We start from the raw sequence: 22,707 nt of genomic DNA on the forward strand, positions 1-22,707 counted from the left end.
TTCAAATGTATTATATTTCTTTATGCCATAGTATTTTATACATAATATATACATAAATATAATTAGCATTTAAATTTTGAATTACTGCAGATATACTATTTAACATACAGTGATCAAATAACAAATTATTTTAATAGAATTTGTCATTCTAAGAGTGAAGAACTAAAAATGTATCACAATATATTTTAATAGTAGTATATTCTATTCTAATAATAGTATACTATTTTCGATTTGTTAATAATATATTTTTAAAATTATTACTTTTATTTATGACTTTAGATTTTAAAAGACTCATGTAAGCTTATTACATTCATTTTTCAAATACAGATTATCATTATGTACACAATATTTAGTATTAACTACAAGCAAATAATATAAAAGGAGAACGGTATTTGGTTTTCCATCAAGACTTGTTGTCATGAAGTATAATGAAAAAAAGTGTTTTCTAAGAATATATCGTAAAATACAATTCTATAGGCTTACTTTCTGTATATTACTTAAAACAATGAAATATTAGTATTTTAAGTACTAAATAATGATTAAATAGATGAACTAATTAATAAATACCAAAACAATAAATAGGTAATTCTTAAAACTGTGTATAAATATAACACTAATAAAATATGTCATTTTGGATTTAAACCATTTTTAAATGGGATTTCATATACTGGTTGTAGATTTGTTTAAACTGACGTTTTGTATAAGGTGGTGGAATCTTGTTTCTAATGTAATTTTCAGAATATGTTTTATACATGTATGCCACACAAACACTAGTTTCAAACATTTGTTTCCTTAAGTCTCCAGGAATATTGGGTATGGACAAAACCTTAGGAATACTTTTTATGTACATCAACACTTTTTCTTGTTCTTCGAAAGACACATTTTCTAGACTAACTTCGGTATCACTCTCAGGTTCGTATAAATTGTAGTCCTTATCCAACAGTTTTAAAGATTCTTTCATGAAATCTGTGATAGTTATCTGCTCACTAATTACTTTTGCTTGTTTTGGTTGATTGGCTTTCAATACAGTATCACTATTAGAAAACCAACTGTAACTGGCTGGTTTCAAAACGGCATCGAGACGATGTTCAGAAATACCCAATGTATTCATAAAAAACGTTCGGCACACCTTCACAGACTCCTTATTCATAGTTAAGTGGAATGTCAGACATCTCTCGAAATTACTTTCTACATTTTCAACCATAATCAATTGCACTAATTCAGTGATTTTACAGTTCTGTTCAGTCACATTTTGCAACAAATTGAATTGATTGAAAATTTGTCTTCGTTGGGGACCAGGTATAGAATAATAACATTGTAGCTGACAATTAGGGTCGCAATAAGGTGGAAGCATTTCACCATAACATTCTGTTAAGTTTCGATCATAAATAATGGATTTTGGAGTTTCTATAGCAAAAAGAGACATTAAAAATGTATTAAATATAAAATATTTAAAAAATAAATGCACGGGAAAGAAAAAAATTACATTCATTATTATCAGAAAATGGTTATACCTTCAACAATTTTGTACTTTTTGGACTCTTCAATTTTATGGTTTTTGGATTCTTCAATGATATTTTTCGAATTCATTTTATTTATTTCAAATCCTATTTCAGTTGTATTACTACATTCATCCACTAAAAATAAATAAATAGTAAAATGTGATTTGTGATTGTTACAAGCAAGTTACCTTTTACGTTAATATTTGAATCATATAAAGATTGTACACCAATCATATTTTCATCATTTAACATACCCAAATAAACATATTCCAAATCTATGTCATTATTATTTGAAATTTTATTCATCGCTTCTTTATCTGAAATAATCAAAATATTTGAATTAGCTACATTATTACTTTTTACTTTTAATTTTATTTATAATAAAACTATTTTATAGGGTTATCAGTCGAAAACTTCAAAAATACAAACTATTCATAAATTCACAAAATTGTCTATACAAAGTATACCTAAGCCAGGTTTAAGATTTGTACTTGATAATTATAATTGAATAGGTAATAGAAATAATAATCAGAGAAAATTAAATATATATTTTAATAATTTTAAATTAAATAATTTTTGATTTTAGTATGTTTGTCAGACGAAAAAAATGTGCTGAGAAAAAAGTAAGATTAAGCAGACAAAAAAAATTAGTGGAATTATTGTAAATTTTTTTAAATTTAACTTTTTATCTAGCGTTCATTTTTTTGTTTTTTAAAATAAATCACAAATATTAATTTAAAAAAAACTTATTTAAATAAGTTAGTTAATAATTACCATCAAATAATAAATTTGTCTTTATTGATTCAACAGACATATTTTTCAAATCATTTTTATTTGTTTCGAATTCCAATACAGCTGTATTATGTTCGTCTGTTAACAATTAACAAAAAATAATATAATATAAAACAAATTTAATTATAATAAGTACTCAATTACATCCTATGGTGTGAAATCCATTATACATTATTTCATTAGTATTGGAATTAAGCACATTTTAGTTTAAAAATCATCTCGCAGTAGACTTAAAAATACAGTAAAATCTTTATAACTCGAATCGGTCGGGGACAAAACAAAATTCTAGTTATCATAAATTTGAGTTATAAAAAAAATGTTGAGTATTTAGGTACACTTTACTAAAATACAGGGGCCAAGACATTCCTTCAAGTTATCGGAAATTTGACCTATAGACGTTCGAGTTATTGAGGTTCCACTGTAATACATTTTTTCCATAATACCACAATCTATTAAAGTTAATTACTTAGTGGATATAATAAAAAAAAATTGATGTACCTAATTAAAAATTTAAAAGAGTAGTTATTTACAAAAATATAAAAGACATTTTAGATCTAGCAGTACCGGATCTACAAATTTTGTAACCCGGGATACAACATAATATTAGCGTCCCTATGCTATATTCTTTAAAAGTTTAATATTTGAAATTGGCCCCCCCTCTATGATTAGCGCCTGGGACATGGGCCATGGATTTGCCCCCCCCCCCCTAGATCCAGTACTGAGATCTAGTATTTATTATAATTGAATAATTTTTATAAATTATAAGTATACTTAGGTAGGATAATTTAAATTAGTAAAATGTTCAATTTACTATAGCTCTTATATTCCAAAAGCCCATTATTATGGACTTTTTATCTTTAGCACCTACACAAAGTTAAAAAACTACTCGTTCAAATTTTGATTTTGATACATCCATGATTTAGTGTATAAAAGGGAGTTTTTCAATTGTAAAACAAAAGTTTGTATCTGTAAATGACACTACTTAAAGAAACACACAATGCAAAATAGTTTTTTCTTAAAATTATTATTTAATATTAAATTATTATAAGTGGTTAGAACTATTAAAAATGATTTGTGCAAAGTTCATTTAAAAAAATACTATTCAAGGAGATATTAGGGTATTTAGAAGGACCAAGTTGCGTCATTGGGCTGAACTCTATATAACTGTTTATCTTATACATTTAAGAGTTGCTAACTTTACACAATGATTTACCTAAGTATCTAAAAATGTTATAATTGATGTTCGATTTATACATAAATATGTGACTTTTTGTGTAGAGACGATTGAGGTACCAGAATTGCAATATAACGTTTAGTTTTTTTTTAATATTAAAAAATTAGGAGATAATGGCCGGTTGCACCATGTAGCGTAGCGATAAGGGATATGGTATGGAAAGAAACTAACAAAAATTAAAAATGTCTATAAATAAATATTTTATAAAAATGTCAAAAATCTAGTTATTTGAATTACAACAAAATAAGAAAATTGTTAATTTACGGTCAGTATCAAATGTTCTAAAAATTTCAACTTCAAATGCTCATAAAAATTTACTTTAGACCCCCTAAAGTACTAACTAGATTCACTTTCTTACCAGATAAGTTGCTACATTGTTATATCGCACAGAATCTAAAATACCAAAAATCTGATTTTGAATAACTGCATAATAGAAGAAGCATACTTGGTGAATCATCATGTATATATATATTTTTTAAATATTAACTGATTTTCCTAAAAAATTGTTATTATATTTAGCAAGTTACCTTTTAAACTATTGTTTGTATCACATGTAGGTTGAACTTCCATCACACTTGCATTCATATTTACATCATTTAATATATCCAAATAGACATATTCTAAATCCATATCATTATTATTTATATTTCCATTTATGTCCTCTCTTTCTGAAATTTAATTTTATATTTTATTGACTTGCTTTAACAAAATATTACATCGAATAAAATAATTTAAGAAAACATTTTTATACATAAAAATATAGGTTGATGTATTTGAAGCATTAAAAATACTAATTTTTTCAAACTATTATAGTTAAAATTTTAAAAATGTAGTGTATTAAATGATTTATATAGTACTATACAGTTCCTATTTGTGTCCCAAAAGTCCTATATCACCCTAAGTATCTCCATGGCAAATCAATACATTTAAATATAGTTTTTTTTTTTTTTCACAGCAATAAAAAAGGAAATTCTAATTGAATTGCATAAGATTATTTTTTTTTTATATTAAAAAATGTTCATAGACCTTATTGTTAGTTTTGATAGTACTTTTCAAGCTTTTTAAAAAATATATTGAAATTGAGTGAAAATCTACCAAGCTATAGCAAAATAAGTTATTAATATAATAAGGGTGATACGGGACACACTTTATTGTATGATTCAAGTATAGCTACAACTTAATATTCCTTAAAAATAATAAAATAAAAAATATATGGGTACAATTTGATAATATTAAAATCTTTATCAAATTTATGAATTTTTTTTTTTCTATTAAAAGAAAAATTACAAGCTATACATAATTTTGTACAATAAATAATTTTGTTGAGTGAAATAGCGGTGAATATAACGGAGTGGAAAGGTACTCAGTAGTACCACCTGACAGGTCAAGTCAGCAAGTCTCTAGGCCAAGAGCGTTTCAATCTTCTTTGAGGATTGTCAGGGATCGCACAGGAAGACAGTCTTTTTATTAATGGGTTAATTTTGAGTGAAATGGGAGGAAGCGGGATTTAGTCAGATGTGAAAGTGTAGGACTTTTAGGTCGTTGTGAAGATTGGCGTTTTTTATGTACCATGGGGCAGATACGATTTGACGGAGGCATATGGACTGGAAGGCTTGTATAGCATGCAGGTTTAGCTGAGCCCCATATCTGGATGCCGTATGCCCACACTGGTCGTATAATAGCTTTAAAAATTAACAGTTTATTGCTGGTACTTAGTTTAGAGCGGAGAAGTGGACGTAGCAGGTGAAGTCTAGAGTTTACGGATTTCCTTTTGTTTTTAAAGATGGGATGCCCAAGTGAGTCGTCTATCAACGTTAGACCCAAGTATTTGACTTCAGGGGTTGCTGGAATAATGTTATTGTTAAATGAAACTGGTGGGCAATCCCCCGGTCTTAGTGAGAAGGTAATAAAGGATGATTTGGAGTCATTTATTTTTATTTTCCATTGTTCAGACCAGATCTGAATCATATTTAGGTGATTTTGTAGCCTATCGGACACTATTTAGTGGTTATCGTTTACAGCCAGGATAATTGTGTCGTTGGCATAGGTACCTAGTTTAGTGTGAAAAAATTTCGGTGTCGTGGGCGAAGACGGAGTAGAGAAAAAGTGCAATGTCACTTCCTTGAGGGATGCCGGCCAGAATAGGGAAGCTTTCCGAGTAGCTATTGTTCACTCTAACTGAAAAGGTTTGACTTTCAAGATAAGACTTGACAATAAGGTAATTGTGGAGAAATTTTTAAGTTTGTAGAGGAGACCGTCATTCCACACTTTGTCAAAACTTGAGCCATGTCCAGTAGGACATCTGCTCAGTAATGCTTGGATTCCATACTAGATGATATTAAGTCATCAGTACGAAGGAGTAGGTGGGTGGTACAGTGTTCAGCCCTGAACCCGAATTGGTGGTTGGGGATGATGTTAGATTTATTGGACAGTGGTAGAAGTCTTTTCAGGAGTATTTTTTCAAACATTTTTGAGAATGTTGGGAGGAGACTGATTGGTCTATAAGAAGTGGGGAGTTCAGGTGGCTTGTCAGGTTTAATTATAAGGATTATATTTGAGTGTTTCCAAGTACCTGAAAAGTAAGATAGGTGAAGTAGGGAGTTAAATATGAGAGTGAGAAAGAGGACAGACTTGTTTGGAAGGCTTTTAACTATGAAGTTGCTGATCAGATCGTGGCCTGGGGCTTTTTTTGTTGGAAGTCTTTTGATAATGTTCATGACTTCACTTGGACTAGTGTGTTTGGCAGAGAAAGTCATAGAAACTTATGAATTTAAATAATAAAAATTAAAAATATTTTATTACCTTTTGCGATTTCTTTTTCAAATGATTCTAAATATTGTTTTGTTAAACTTAATGTAGTCTTCTCTTTAGATTGAAATTCTTTTATGTCATTAACATCATTCAAAATATTATCAACATTTAATTTATTGCATTTTGTTGAGGAATTTAATAATTGCTGTGTTTGAGTAGTATTTTCTTCAGATTGAAATTCTTTAATGCCATTGACATCATTCAAAATTTCCTCAATATTTGATTTATTGGATTTTATTGAAGAATTTAGTGATTGTTGTATTAGAGGGTTCTTCTCTTTCGATAGTAATTCTTTGATATCATTGACATCATTCAAAATGTCCTGAACATATGTTTTATTGCATTTTGTTGAAGAATTTAATAATGGTTTTTCTGTTGAATAGTTCCATCAAATATTAAAATATAAAATCAGTACATTATATTTATTTATTAAAAAGGCATATCCGTACTTTTTAGAACTACATAGATTTTAATAGATCATTTTCTCCTTACCTTTAACACTGTTGTTTATTACTGTAGCATTGGCAAGGGTTGTTGTCTCAAGTATTTTGTCATATTTTTTTAGTTGTTGATCTATTTGATCTTCCAATGAATTTAACAAAATAGTTCTTCCATCATTACTTTTTTTAATTTTTTTTTCTTTGACTAACAAAGTATTTTTATCTATAATATTAAATTCTAGCTTATTAAAATCACATGGTTTTATATTATCATTAACAGGTGTTTTCGGCTGTCTACTATTGTAATCTTCGTGATTAAACAAGTTCTACAAAATATATGTAAATTAAATATTATATGTTTTAGACTAGGTACTGAAAATTCAATGTATACAAACTTTTGGTCTTATTGATGGGACTGCAAACTTATGAAGTTGAAAAACATTAGCAATCTTTGTAATGTAATAACTTTCAAAATGATCAGAGCATATTCGATTGGTTTCTAATGGCTTCCAATATGGTAATCCAATAATAGTTAACCATTTTTTAAGCAGAAACTTGTTTTCAAGTGGAAATCTAAAACCAAAATATCAGAGTATACAGATAACAAGATACATTTAGAATATATTGCATTTTATTACATTCAGTTTTATAAATTCAATATAGTAGAACCTACTCAGTCTTGAGTCTCAAAAATATGTGGAATATATTTTAATAAAAATATTTAAATATTATTTATAATATATTATGTATTGCATATTTCATAAGTTGTTTGTGACTCCAGTGGCCAGTAATCCTAACTCAGTAGCAAAACTAAGTGGATTATTAACTGTTGTAAGTTTGAGTAACTAGATTCTGGATAGCCTGCTTGAGCAATAATGATTGATAATCAATCATGCATGCAATATTGTTTGAATGATGTATAATGTATACTATGTATTTTGTAATTTCACATAAAACTTAAAAATTGAAATATAATTGTGTTATTAGTCTATTGCTACACATACTATAATGGTGTATTCTGTTTTGGTCAAATAAGTATTTTTACTATAAATAGTGAACACACCTTTAACAATCCTAGTTGTGCCACTAACCGTAAAATATTTGGCACTCATCTGCTTAAACTATTATTATGTTCAAATATTTTTAATAATTCTTTACTTATACTAAATATAGTTTAAAACAACTTACTTGAAAAATAATGTATTTTTTGCATTTTTTAAAGATGTTTTCTTACAGCCTTGAATTACACATACATAAACTGATGTTAATTTCTTGGGTAACTCTGTTTTTAAATTATATTTTTTTTTAAATACAATAATTAAAATAGAATAATTTTGATTTATGAGTAATAAACTTTACATACTGCAAGCATCATTAGCACGTTTTTTTCGTTTCCTTGTAAACTTTGTATACTCATACGGTTTTAAATAAAGAGTTGGTACAATATAATTGTTTTTCAATATAGTTTGTTTATAAAGTTTTCCATTTCTTCTTTCCATATTAGAAGTAAAATCATCGGTCTTAAAATGTATTGAGCATATCTTTGACATAGGATTAAACATTCCATTGTGTCCACATAATTTCCACCAAATTTCACAAAGACCTCTATTATCTCTGGGAAAGTTGATGAAAAATAATTTATCAAACTGGTTTCTTGCATTTGCATTACACAAAACAACGGCACATTTATCATACTGGTAGGTCTGAGAAAAACAAAAACAAAACCATTATTATGTATTATGTATTTGCATATACATTTATAGTAATAATAAAATAACTATGAGTACAAACTTTTCCATGACTCGTTACATATGAAGACAGCGATACTGCGTCAAGTTCATTTTCTGAAGGCGACGACAGTGAATCTTGATCGTATGTTTTTAGGGCTCGGTTTGTATTCTAAATAAACCATAAATCATACGAACGCTGTATTACATACTTGCAACACACAACGGTGTAAAGAATTCGAATAAAAAAACGGTCTTACTCTTTCAAATGAAGCGTTCTTAATCGGACGTTCATCATATTGTTCATCACTGTTGTCACTTAATTTCAGGTCTGTGGTATTCGGTGTATCGAAGTCGATGTCCGAATAATTTACATCGCTCGTAGAAGAAACGTCGCTAGAATCGGTATCCGACATGGCGACTGTTTAATTATTCTTTAATAATATCCGTCAAGCACTCAAGCCTCACGCACACCATAGAAAACATATATTGTGCACGGATGCGTCTCTGGCCACTGAAATGGATGCAGGAATGCAGGACGCTGGGTCGTCGGGATGGTAGATTGACGGACAGAATCCAATAACAACGATTAACGAATAACGTTTGGCGGGAAAAATAATACATTAATGATTAACTCCCAAAATTATTATTCATCATACGTTTACATTAGTGTATAATAATATTATACATCAGACGGACGCTAATACGCTATTATTTGGTATCATCGGTCGTGATAAAAAGTTATTAATAGAAATAAAATGTATAACCCAGGACGTCAGGTGCTATGTAGGACAGGCGTGACAGGTTACCTGAGAGCCTTGATATTAATTAGTCGTATATTATATTTATTATTTATGTACGTATCAACTATCAAGGCTCTCAGTTAGATTAGTATGATAATAATAATATAATAGTATAAGGGTTAAATAGCCAATAGGGTTATGTATATATTTATCGTTTATTGCATTTGTTAATCAATGGTAAAGGTAGTATAATGGTGACCAGTCGGTGTTGTTGCGCAAACTTTTTTGACCGTAGACTGCAGAGGCGAAGAAACGTAGAGAGTAAACAATAAAATAGTAAATACCTATTTCAGTTGCACATATTTTGCACCACTATTCAATATTCTGATAATCACATAATATTGTATTCACTAGGTTCCAGACGTTCTACGATATTGTTAATAGTTTTGTTCATTGTACACAAGTATGGCAGTACGTCAGCAACTCAGAAAATATTATTTTATAATGAGATTTCATAAGTATTTGATTATTTTTCGTTTATAAATAATAATACATTTACCGGGGGAAAAAATGTGTACCACCACTAGATATAGGAACGTCAGCTTTTAATAGCATTCGTAGAAATGTAGAATCATTATTCCATCTCCAGTTTTTGTGTTAAAAGTCAAAAATATGTCCAGAATTATTAAGAAGTGGAAAATCATAAAATTAGTCATTGTAATTACTAATTGCGTTTGTATTAAATTACAGTAAAACTTCCATACCACAGTCTTTTGGGGCATAAAAAAAATTCGTATTATAAAGAATTTTGTTAAAAAGAATTGAATAAATTTGGTTTAGTTCTCAAAAATATTTCGTTAAATGGAAAATTATGTTAAATAGAAGTTCGTTATATGGAAGTTTCTAGTTTCAACTGAAACAATAGAAAGATTTTAATTTTGATCCGGGCGAAGTCGGATAATACAACTTAATATAATATTACCTAATACATTTATCTACTACCAATATAAAATAAAAGACTCAAAACTGATGACTCTTATGGAAATTCATAGTTTTTGACCGATTAAAATATAATTAACACGTAAAATGTACGTTAATAAATTCAGCAAGGTCTGTTAAGTGTCATAGACTACTTTTTAATACGTACTTTTTTTCTTTTTAACGCATTAATGTTGAATATAGTTGACTCACAAAAGATTATCATTTTTTATTTTATCAAATTGTTATTAATTCATAGGTGCAACTAGGGGGGGGCTGGAGGGCGGAGGGCTCAGGCGCGGCTCCAAGGGGGGGCCATTGTGGCCATGCCCCCCCCCAGGCTTTTCAAAAATTTTAATTTTTAACATATTTGTCCTTGTGTACTATTAAATCTTGATTTTAATTACCTACCTAACAATTGTATTTGGCGGCCTAAAAAAACAATATGACATTAATATGAGGTGTCAGGTGTGTATCATAATATAGTCGGACTCTGTACTAATTTGGGGAAACAACTATTAACAGTGTATACTAAATTACATTATACAGACTACAGTCATAAACTCATAACATTTTAATACGTTTTCATAGTAAATTGTCGACGGACGGTTTATGTGCCTATATAATTTAGTATGTATGATATTTAATATGTATGATAAAGTGGACGAAATAATAGAAGTATTTTCTAAACAAAAAAAAAGAAGGCTGGAGTTTGTTGTATAAATATTTTATTAAATAAAACCAAATATAATGTGTAAATACAAGACATTATTTATTGACAAACTTACAGGTTCCCGGTTAGAATATTCTCTAAGTCCCCTTTGCAATTTAGTGATAGCTGAAAAAAAATGCCCCCCCCCCCCCTTTGTAAGTCTCTGGAGCCGCGCCTGGGAGGGCTTAGACTTTAAATTTTACGCCTATAATTATTATGGTTGTATATAATTTTAGGTCTGTATTTTATTTGCAGTTTACATTTAACGAAGTTTAAGAAGGAGCAACCACTCATAACTCATAAGTACCTATATACCTATATATATATTATATAATTTACAATTCAATATTCAAATATTTATAATATATGAAAAACAGCCAATAGGTTCAATTTATTTTAATTTTAAATAATGTCAATTAATTAACAAAATAGGTATATATAAAACTGATATTTTAAAAGATTAACTTAAATAGTTAAAAGTTAAATCTTCTTCAATAGTTTTCACATCTATATTTTATAATAGATAATATTTATAGTTTTAGATTCTTTGATTAAACTGTAGAAATGTGATTGATTTCATTAATATGTTTTGCTACCTCAAGTTAAATAAAATATATTTTTAGATAAGTAAGTAATATTCTATTTTAATAAATATAACCAATTTGTTTAAAGATATTTTTATAATTTTAATTTTATATCTATAACTTAGTTGCCACTTGGACTTGGCATACCCTGTACTTACTAATAAATAAATCTTTTAATAAATCAGTAGCTGTTGCTCGCTGATTTTGATCAGGAGTAAAACACCGAAGTATAAAACGGTATGCTTGGTCATTCAGTTCAACTGGTATGTTTGGATGTCTCTTATATTTACCAACAGAATAAGTAATTGCTGCTCTTGATCCAAGTTCTGTGTAAGGTACCTTACCTGTCGCCATTTCTACAACTGTACAACCTAAGGACCATATGTCAGCCTGCAAAAAATCAAAAAAACATTTGTTATAATTCTATTTTTAAACTTATACTTATTTTTTTCATACTGGTGTGCCATAACCGTTTGGTTCATTGTTTATCACTTCAGGAGCCATATACTCTATTGTGCCCATAACACTTCTAGCAATGGGACACAATTCAGAGAGACGTTTAGATATTCCAAAATCGGATATTTTTGCTATGCCATTAAACGTATTAATCAGGATATTATCCCCTTTGATATCGCGGTGTATAATTTTTTGATCATGTAAATATTTCAATCCTTCAAGAATTTGTTTAGTATAAAATGAAATAACACGCTCGTTTTTTTTTAATGGGCCCCATTTTAATTGTAATAGGGAGGAAAGACTTTCTATAAAAGACAATTTGTTATTAATGTTGTCAATGTCTCAATAAAAATGAAAATTAATTACCTGGTACTTGTTCCATAAATATTTTTAAATAACCACCTACAGATATTGATCCTAAATATCGAACAATGTTTTGATGACACAGTTGAGAATGAAGTTGTACTTCTTCGTGCACTGGCCTAGCATAACAAATAATAGATTACCTAATATAAAAAATGAAAATAAATATTATACTCAAATTTATAAATACACAAAATTAGTTTCTGATATTTCCTTGACTGCGATTTGCACTTTTGTATTGCAATCAAAAGCTGCATAAACTCTTCCATATGATCCATGACCAAGAATTTTTTTTGTGTTATAACCATCAAACTCGTATGCAAACTAGAAAAAAATGTTCACTTTAATATAAATTAAGTTAATTTGTATAAGTATAATCATTCAAAGGTACATAGATAACTACATTTACTTCTTCATTATGCAACTCTTCATTCAAGTTAGTCGCAATTCCTTCATCATTATCAATCATATTTTTTACAAGATCATAAAATCTTTGACGACAGAGAGATGATGAAAAATACATTTGGAAACTATCATTGGTGTTAACACATAAAAATAAACACCGTTCATCTATTTTGCAAATACTATTTAAATGAATAACAGATATTATAATTCCAACATTATAAATTAAAATGTAATTTACTAACAAATATTAATTGAATAGGTATATACCTAACACTCCTAATTGCACTCCCTGAAAATAGGCAACTCTGCATTAGTGTACAATCTTTTGTACACTGTTTGTCTAGGGAAATTGAATTATTATCAATCTCAAGGTTTACCTTAACATAGCTAGGCAAATAAACTTTTGATGATTCCAAAACAATAACCTGAAAATAAAATTTGTTTATATATTACAAATATTTTTACTTGATACCTAGCGATAATCATAGGCGTAGCATGATGAATTTATATGAGGGTCTTTAGTCTATAATGCTTTTAATGTCAACATATATTCTAAAAATGTATCTAATAAAAAAATTACTGATAGGGCTAAACAAAATTCCAAAGTGGCTACGCTTATAGTGATTATTATCTAATAGTTATTATTTATGTACTCACGGGGAAGTTGCAAATGTCACTGTCAATTTCTTGTTTGGTAGCATCTATAAAATATTTCATCCAGTACTTTAAGTATTTTTCTAGTGCAATTATTTCTCCACTTTTTTTTCTAAACTTACAAATTAATGTAATATTTTCAACTGTTGATTTATAATACCTATATAATTATTAAAAAATATAATATTAAACAAATAATTCATTATTTGTTACCTAATATTAAAATCTACAAATAATTACTTACCAAATTAAAGGTTTTAGTTTGAACATACATTCAGCAGCTTTCATAGCTTTACTATAATTTTCTGTTAGCACATTCATTTCAAAATATGTTGCAACAACCCAGTAGTCATTGATAGATGTTAAATTGCCTCTTTTGCCAATACAATTGCTTAAAAATATATCTATATTAAGAAATAATAATAATTTAAATGAGACATGAAACTGTTCAAATATTTTGGTTGATAAAACTAAACAATTAAGAGCCGTTCTTATACAATGTCTGGTAAAGTGTCGGTTAACTTTAACCGGATATTTTAAGAACGGCCCTAAGTAACTCAAAAACTAAAAACATAGTTAGAAATTTTTTAATGCATTTCGGAAAATCTGCATCAGAAAAATAAGAGACAAAACCATCAATGAACATATAAATTATTGTTTGCTGCTTTGAAAACTATACAAGTATACAACTGTACATTGTTAATTATTGTTAAGTCAATTAATAAAAATAATATTAAGTATTAACACATAGCTACCAATGTGTTGTAGTTCTTCAGACTTGGAAAATTCATTCCCAGCAACTAATAATAATGTTGCTAAATTGATTCCAGCATGAAGATTTGGTTGTATTTTAAATGCTTTTCGATACCATTTAATAGCATGTTGAAGGGCAGTTCTGTCTTCAAAAATAGACTCAACAAATTTGTCTTTATAAATACGACCATATAGACAAATTAAATCAGGTAGGAAGCTATTATTTTTTTCCAATGCATGTTCTATAACTAGCAACGCTTTTTGTCTATACCCAGGTTTATTACTTCTGACCATAGAATATAGGTAGATAATACAATTAACAATAATAAAAAAGTTACATTTTAACAGTTTTTAGTAACGTACCTATGTAAAGCAAAAGAATATAAATATTGCAACAACGGGGTTTGTGTAAAATGTCTTTTGTCAGAAATAGCTTGTATGTCTTCTACAAGTTGAACCATTCCTTCATGGTCCTGATATAAAATAATAATTTAAAAATATTTAAAATGTTGATCATATTTCTAGTTAACACTGACATTTTATTTGACTAGGTACCTGAACATCTCTAAATGCTTCCATCATTTTATGTAATACATCAACAGTTACACAAGGATCTTTTAGACGTTTTCTCAAAATGAGCAATTTTTCGCGTAACACTTCACCAGAGTCAGATAAAAATTTCTTATTTATATGAACTCTGTATCAATTCAAAATAAACATTTTCAATTAATTACTTTTATTATTAATATAAGTACATAATACATGTAAAATATAATTTTAGTTCCTTTGCATCCCTATTAAAAAGGAAAAATATATATACTTAGATTGAATTTCCACATCTTTAAACAATTTTTCTAATGTTACTGCAACTGATTTTGTGGATTCATCATTGCCATAATATGGAGGATTAGTAATAAAACATGTTCCACAATCAGCTAGTTTATATGAAATAAATGTAATAGAATCATCACAAGACCACTAAAAACAACACGAACATAATTATTATAGAAAGATAATTTTTTCCCATCTAATATGCAAATTAAAAATATCAGTGGCGTGCCCAAGAATTTAAAATGGGGGGGACAACATTTTAGATTCTGAGCGAAGCGATAAATGTATTGATTTTACAATGATGTGTTTTCTGATAGGAAAGTGAATCTAGTTAGTACTTGGGGGGTAAAAAGTAAAAACGCGACGCGCCCGCTGGACGGAAAAAGGATGCTTTTCAACGCTTCAACCGCTATTGCAAACCAAACTTTCGGTGCAGGCGTGACAAAAAATTATTTTAGAAGCTTGTGGTTTTACAATGGTATTTTTTTATTTTTTTATCCTGGATGCAAAATTTCTACCAGAAGGAGCGCTTTGATTTCAACTTATAGTATCTTATATTTTAGCAAATTGGATCAAAATGGTTTTTTAAAAAAGGTAATTTTTCGATTTACTCAATAGTAATATAATGCCACGGAAAAACCACCGACAAATTACGAAAAACCGCTAAAAACATGATTTTAATTTCTAACGCTTTGTTCATTACCATAGAAACGAATAAAAAATAATATTATTAATTGAACTTAAAGGCTATTAGGTAATAAATAGTAACAATATAAAATATCCAGACTGACAAACCGTCTCCGCTCAGAATCATTTTTCTTCTTATATTATGAAATTCAAGTTTAATACAATCCATTATACATTGACCCACTTGTAACCTACTGTACAGCAGAGTGACATCCACTTACTAGAATTACAAATTCAACATAAGAAAATCTCTACATGAGAAATCGAGTGAATATCCAATGATGTTAAAATTTGAACTTCAGACACTCATAAAAATTTTATTTGACTTTCCGGTAAACATTTTTATTTGATAAAGGTAGACAAACTTATGAGGAATCTTGTATTAAATTATCAAATAGTTAGATAGTTCGATAAAAATTTTTATGAATTTTTAACTCAAAATAATTTGCACATTTTCGTGATTTTTACGTGATTTGTCAAAATTCGAACTAAATGCTTGTAAAAAAAAATTGTGACTGTGTTTTTAATATTTTTCAACTGCCACTGTAAGAATATATTAGGAGCCTTGTATTAAATTTCAGGCTTGTTGACTGAACGAATAAAATTAATAATTTAGAAAAATTAATGACTCTTAACAGCTGTAATAACTAATAAGTGATTTTCTGTAGGTCGGTAAAAAAAGACAATTTGGGGGGGGGGGTATAACCCCCAACCTCCCCACCACTCCTGAGCATGCCACTGCAAAATATAACATTTGATATGCATTATACAATATACATACCTTCAAACGTAACGTAACTTCATCATCTAAATTGTTACATAAAATTATGTTTTGATTCATTCCAATATTATGGCGACAGCCCAAGTAATAAGACAAAGAGCTAAGTTTAATACTTTTTGACCAATCAACTATAACTACATCAGCATAATAAAATGTTTTTAATTCATCATTTTCTTCCAAATCTAATTCTTCAAGTAGTTTAAACTAAAATTGGTATCAAAATACAGAAGGTAAGTAAAATAATAGTAAGTGACAAATTTACAACTCAACAGATTAAAAATACTAAGTATTTGAGGCTTTACTCAAAAATATAATGAATTTAATGAATTATATCAAACAGAATAAAGGATATAATGATTTTATTATTTTCTTTTTTTTAGGAGAGGGACAAATCTCTGCACAAAACTGTATTACAGATGTTTGGATGTTTTGTACTTTTGGATATTCCTAGGACTTACAGCATGACATACTTATGATAAGGATTATTATTTATTATATGCTCACCATTCATTCAAAATAAATTATTACTTATTAGGTAGGTAGGTACCTACTTATGAGTTATTAGTTTAAACTTTAAAGTTTGGATGTAGCTCTATAAAATATTATAATAAAATAGAAATGTTCTAGTTATAAAAACCCTAAAAAAGCTTTACGTCGGCTAAGACGTAATACTTCTCAAGTCAAAAAAAGGTATTTTGAGATATATACAGAAAAATATACAGAAAAAATAAACACATAAATTAGTGAAAATATTACATCTAATCATATTGATCCCCGTATCAGTTTTATGGGTTTCTTGAAAAAACCACTTTAAGGAGATACGAGGTATTACGTCTTAGCCGACGTTTAGTAGTTATGTAATTATATATACAGTGTGATCAAGATTTAAGGTAATACTAAATATGTCAGGTGGATGACCTTGTATTGCAATGTAGTTTTCGGGAGGTAATAGGCAGTACTTAATTACATATTTTAGATAAATTTCAAATTTTTAACACTTAGTGTGCGCATGCGCAATACAACTTACATTTTTTTTAAATGAAACACTATTTTTTTACTACATATTTGGATAGATTATTTTTTTAAGCATTTTTTGTATTAAAAGTTTTTTTTAATTTACAAAACTGACTTAGAGTTAGAGACTTAGAGTAAGTCAAAATTTGGATTTATGCATAATACGTGTTTAATGCAATTTTCATTTATAACCACTGGAAATAATAAAATAATTGCCAAATAAATGTTTAATGGGGGACGGAGTGGCCGAGTGGACTAAGGCGTCGGTTGCGACACGCACCGTCGACGGTTCGAGCTCGGCCACAGGCGGCATTTTTCTTCTGGCAGTCACGGTGTGTCGGTGTCCGGAGAGAGAGCTCGTCATCCCCAACCCGGGCCTGGCAAATACTTACTGGTGCCCACTTAAAAATTCTGCCAAAACAAACACTCACGTAGGTATCTGCCATGCCCGGGTGGGGGATGTCGCATGTCGGCCTCTTTCCGGACACCGTGACAGCCAGAAGAAAAATGCCGCCTGTGGCCGAGTTCGAACCGTCGACGGTGCGTGTCGCAACCGACGCCTTAGTCCACTCGGCCACTCCGTCCCCCATCAAACATTTATTTGGCAATTATTTTATTATTTCCAGTGGTTATAAATGAAAATTGCATTAAACACGTATAATGCACAAATCCAAATTTTGGCTTTCTCTAACTTGGTCAGTTTTGTAAATAGAAAAAAACTTTTAATTCGCTCAGAATCTAAAATGCTTAAAAAATAATAATCTATCCAAATATGTAGTAAAAATAGTGTTTCTATTTAAAAAAATGTAAGTTGTATTGCGCAAGCGCACACCAATGCTATTAAAAATTTGAAATTTATCTGAAAATATGTAATTAAGTACTGCCTATCACCTCCCGAAAATCTCATTGCAATACAAGGTCATCCACCTGATATATTTAGTATTACCTTAATTCGTGATCACACTGTATATAGGTAATATATTATACACTGAATTATCGCAACTAAAAATACTTTAACTAGATCATGTGCGGAATGAGACATTTTATCTTTCGGTATTTTTCTTACAAATACAAATATAACCTACCTAACTTATCCCAAACTATATAAAAATTAAAAATACACGGATGACATATAAGACGTTCCACGACATAAAATGACTGAATATTGAAAAATTTTAAAATGTGTACCTATCTACTACCCAAAATCCAAATACAACTATTCCTATATAAGTCTATAATAAATATTATACCTATAAGATATAAATTAAACATTATAAAAAAAATCATTACAAGAAACAAGATAAAATTTATTTTATCCATTTCTGCGGACATTATAATATGATATAAAATAAATATTAACCTTTCAAATAAGTAGGTACTAGGTTGGTACGATAATATCATAACAAAATTGTATTTTTAATTATTATTTTATTTTACAAAACCAACGATGAAAAAAACCACCCAAAAATTATTAAAAAAAATTTAGGTACCATGATTGGTAGATACCCGGTTTATAAACATGCATTATGTTTATAAACATAATCCAAAATAAAATATTAAAATGTATATTAATCTTACATGGGTGATAGGTAGTGTGAAACAAATGTATTCCACTAGGACTACTAGGAAAAAAAATCAAACCCCTATTCCCTAATTCTCTATACAACATCTTAACTAGATTATTACTTAAAGGACATCATGACACTAAAAACAAGTTTGCTGGGATTTTAAGTATGTCATTACCTAAGAAATATAGTGTGGGTCTCGGTCTCACACTTCAACACTAATTATTCAATGAGATACAGGAGTTATAAATATGCTTACGACGTCATAGATCTGAAGTTGGAACGGCGGCGTATATTTTACGTGTAAAAAGGTCTAGATTCTAGATAACCATTTGCCACAACAATTTCAATCGTTAAAGATAAAAAAATTGTATGTAACCTTTAGAGTATTTTTTGGTTTATGGCATTTGTGAGGTTTAATTTTGATATACTTCCTGGTTTTTTTATAGTAGATAAAACTATTATAGTAAATTTTGTAAAATTTGGTTTATACGACAATACAACGCGAGTTGCAAACTCCATTATTTTACATTTTTACCTACTAATTTATAATTTATAATAATATTATATTAACGAGCCAATAACGAGATATGTAAAATTTCACATCACATCACCGTCTTAAACACATAAATACAATTAGGATTATGAAAAAAAAAAATTCTGAAATACTATCGTAAGTTATTAAAATAATTTCAAACTATTTTTACACGTAAAACATGGGCGGCTGGTCATAAGATTTAATATCTTAGTCTGTGACACGATTAAAGACAGTACTATATTCTATAGCCATGGTCCATGATGACGGCTCACAATATTATACAATAATATAACACGCGGCTATTTATCAACTCTCATTATCTCATTGAATAATAACTTTTTTTAACTTCGGATTTTTACCAAAAAGTTTTTTATTATTTAGGTATTTGCCTATTACCTATTACATTATTATTTATTTTATCCAAGAGAAGGATCAAAAAGTGGTACGTAGCAAATTGAAATACGAGATAAAAATGTAACATAGGTACTCCATGTCATCACTTGCTTAAAATATATTTGATCCTAAAAAGTAAGTAATTTTGATTTTAAATAAATGAGAAAGCAACCGAAAAATATATTACCGAAAAAGTAAACAATTTAGCAGAGTTTACCATCCTATTAGATGCTTGTTTTACTTCTTCCATAACTTTTCTATGATCCAAATCATGATAATTCTGAACTAAATCATCTACATCTGTAATACACACAATTTCCATATTTTGGTGCGATTTTAAATGTCGAATGCACTGAATAAAAACTAAATTGTCTGCAATTAAAAAAAAAAAAACAAAATTAGATTAATAAATAAATAAGGGGGGAGGTACTAATGTAATAATATGTATTATAATAACTTTTTATGTATTATTTTGATGTATATTGTCCGTGAGCGATGCACATTAGTGTTATTTTTATAATTTGGTTAATATCGTTAATGTACAATTTTCTTAAAAAATAAATGTCGGCTATCAGTCCATCATCTTTGAAAGGCGGTGTAGGTACATTATATATTATGCCATATTGTCATATTATATATAATAGGATTAATGATCCCCCCTCACAGATAATCATAAAAATTAAAAACCACACATAATGTAATATTATAATTCATACCTATATATTATTATATAATTTATATGTATAAATTATATGTACAATGTATAAACCTTAAATGTATAGTTAGGTAGGTATACTTACCGGCGTAACGAATATTAGACGTCTAAGGGCGTAAACAGTTTAAAACAAGTATATTGATATCACCAATCGGTATTTATACCTACTAATCTTTATGCTTACATTTTTACGAAAAACATCAAGGATAAGTTATAACTAATAATGTGGAAACGTCTCAAGAGTTCCAGACAATACGTTCTAACAACGAACAAGGTAACACTCGTGCCTTAAAAATACCTTTATTATCAAAACATAATATTGGCATGTACTTTTTTTTTTTATACATACTTTGACACACTATCTATCTCTACTTTTTAGATATCGAATAATGGTTTATTATAAGTAGAACGTAATTTTACTACCGGTATTTTAGTTTTTACTAATTGTTATAGCAATAGATAGGTAATATTATTATTACATGTTTACATGTACCATTTAGCTATGTACGTGTCAATATAGTTCCTTGCCTAACTCGGTGTAAGTATACTGACGTTATACACATACGACATACGTAGGTAAAGGTACCTTTATAGCGTTATACTAATGCTAATACTATACGGTGAGATCCATTAAACGTAAGACACTCATGAGCGTATCTATTAATGCATTATTTCGGAAAACTCAAAACACTAACATTTTTTTTAATGTTTAATTTAAATCATTTTAAGTATCTACAAATCAACATTTTTTTTTAAAAACTTTTTGCTTAGCGTGTTCCTAGTTTATATAGAGAGTATAGGGACTCCATGAAGTATTTATGGAAATATTTAACCATACGTCCGTACGTAATTTTATAGTGTGAACAGGACATAACAGTACAAGTGTTAATAGTAACAAGTAGGAGGTTTTTTTGGATTAATTGCGGTAGGTATTGCAGATTCTCTCTTCTTGAAAACAATGTGATAGAACGAGGCCACGAGGGCTTCGCTTGCTGTCCCTGCAGCGGGCCCGCTGTTGGATTCAACAACCATGCAAATATTGCATACTTTTAAAGGTTTACTTAAATAATATTATGCGTATAGCTTATGAATTTGTCTTCAAAGTTAAAATTCTATATTAGAAACATAATTGTGGTTTTCGTAATTTCGTGTCTGTGTAATTAATAATAATAATTTATTATAATATTATATGTTAGTATAGTTCCAAACTTTTCTATAGTTTCATAGTGTATTATTAAACAAATTTGAAATGATTTTTTAAACATGCTCACACTACTTTTGTGCTTGAATTATACATTGGTATATTCAAATTCTGATTTTTGGAATTTTTAAATACAATTGAAGATTTTCGAATACTTGAGATTTTATGTACCATGTAAAGATGATGCGATAATTACAAACTTCTGTTTTTCAAAAGGCCCTTTTTCACTTTTAATTATTCAGCAGATATTTTTTTTGAGAACTTTGATGTATCTAAATCAAACTTTGAACTAATACTTTTTGAGTTATATAACTTTGTGTACAAGAATAATACATATATTATTACTCTATGGAAATATGTTAAATAGATTTGGATCTTAGATGATTTGAAAATGTTAGTAATCACTATTGATATATCAATATAAATAATTTGTAAAAATTATCTAAGTATACTAAATACTACATCTAATATTACATATAGTTTATATATTACCTATAAACTAATGGACAGCGCATTCCACTCCACCCTGCCATCAATGCACTGGAAACATATAAGAGAAAGAAAGAAGAAAGAACATAAAGGGGGTTATCATTGGCGTATGAAACTAATTCTATATTTCCCCCACGTTCACTTTTCTCTTTTACTCTATATTGTACCCCTGACCTCTCCCTCTAAGCGCTGTCCATTAGTTTATAGGTCTTTGCTTAGTATAGGTATAAATATTTTAATTATTATTAGAATTTTGATTTAGATTGGTACTTACATCAAAATGTTCAAGAACTGTTATGGTACCAATATATCAGGAGCCTTGCATTTATTTTTCACGCT

General features: G+C 28.6%; 2 protein-coding genes across 6 annotated transcripts; both read right to left on the reverse strand.

Moving 5' to 3' along the window:
* Window positions 1-9: 9 nt before the first annotated feature.
* LOC132951698 (protein PF3D7_1417600-like) lies at window positions 10-10,481 on the reverse strand. Its single transcript, XM_061023575.1, has 12 exons — window positions 8,767-10,481; window positions 8,571-8,678; window positions 8,143-8,482; window positions 7,968-8,061; window positions 7,175-7,352; window positions 6,832-7,105; window positions 6,331-6,711; window positions 4,056-4,196; window positions 2,277-2,372; window positions 1,691-1,819; window positions 1,515-1,637; window positions 10-1,407 (listed from the first exon to the last, which is right to left on the reverse strand). Exons 1-12 carry the CDS (start codon window positions 8,920-8,922, stop codon window positions 638-640), a joined length of 2,790 nt encoding a protein of 929 aa, XP_060879558.1. The 5' UTR covers window positions 8,923-10,481; the 3' UTR covers window positions 10-637.
* Window positions 10,482-11,342: 861 nt separating this feature from the next.
* On the reverse strand, window positions 11,343-20,951 carry LOC132951699 (mitogen-activated protein kinase kinase kinase 15-like). Of its 5 annotated transcripts, none has more exons than XM_061023579.1 (15): window positions 20,764-20,951; window positions 20,151-20,335; window positions 16,454-16,657; window positions 14,975-15,132; window positions 14,710-14,851; window positions 14,518-14,627; window positions 14,157-14,440; window positions 13,646-13,805; window positions 13,405-13,561; window positions 13,015-13,172; window positions 12,752-12,926; window positions 12,533-12,666; window positions 12,346-12,461; window positions 11,980-12,284; window positions 11,343-11,913 (listed from the first exon to the last, which is right to left on the reverse strand). In XM_061023579.1, the coding sequence occupies exons 2-15, from the start codon at window positions 20,283-20,285 to the stop codon at window positions 11,638-11,640; spliced, it is 2,514 nt and encodes an 837-aa protein (XP_060879562.1). In that variant the 5' UTR covers window positions 20,286-20,335; window positions 20,764-20,951; the 3' UTR covers window positions 11,343-11,637. The 5 variants fall into 5 exon arrangements, with proteins under 5 accessions (XP_060879562.1, XP_060879563.1, XP_060879561.1 ...); XM_061023580.1 differs by having other exon boundaries at window positions 11,344-11,913; window positions 12,746-12,926; window positions 20,181-20,335; XM_061023578.1 differs by having other exon boundaries at window positions 11,345-11,913; window positions 12,746-12,926; window positions 14,157-14,437.
* Between the last annotated feature and the right edge of the window lie 1,756 nt (window positions 20,952-22,707).

This window comes from Metopolophium dirhodum, chromosome 9 (assembly GCF_019925205.1).
Source record: "Metopolophium dirhodum isolate CAU chromosome 9, ASM1992520v1, whole genome shotgun sequence".
NCBI lineage: Eukaryota > Metazoa > Arthropoda > Insecta > Hemiptera > Aphididae > Metopolophium > Metopolophium dirhodum.

What these genes read in the sequence shown, in the direction of transcription:
- LOC132951698 (XM_061023575.1), bottom strand. Translation starts at nt 8,922, where the DNA reads ATGTCGGATACCGATTCTAGCGACGTTTCTTCTACGAGCGATGTAAAT. An exon ending in GACAAATTTATTATTTGATG is followed by an intron (nt 1,820 to 2,276) that starts GTAATTATTAAC and finishes TGATTATTTCAG; the next exon opens with ATAAAGAAGCGATGAATAAA. An exon ending in AAAGTACAAAATTGTTGAAG is followed by an intron (nt 1,408 to 1,514) that starts GTATAACCATTT and finishes TTTTTGCTATAG; the next exon opens with AAACTCCAAAATCCATTATT.
- LOC132951699 (XM_061023577.1), bottom strand. Translation starts at nt 20,285, where the DNA reads ATGGAAATTGTGTGTATTACAGATGTAGATGATTTAGTTCAGAATTAT. An exon ending in TATTCTTTTGCTTTACATAG is followed by an intron (nt 14,441 to 14,517) that starts GTACGTTACTAA and finishes TTCTATGGTCAG; the next exon opens with AAGTAATAAACCTGGGTATA. An exon ending in AAACTAAAACCTTTAATTTG is followed by an intron (nt 13,562 to 13,645) that starts GTAAGTAATTAT and finishes ATAATTATATAG; the next exon opens with GTATTATAAATCAACAGTTG.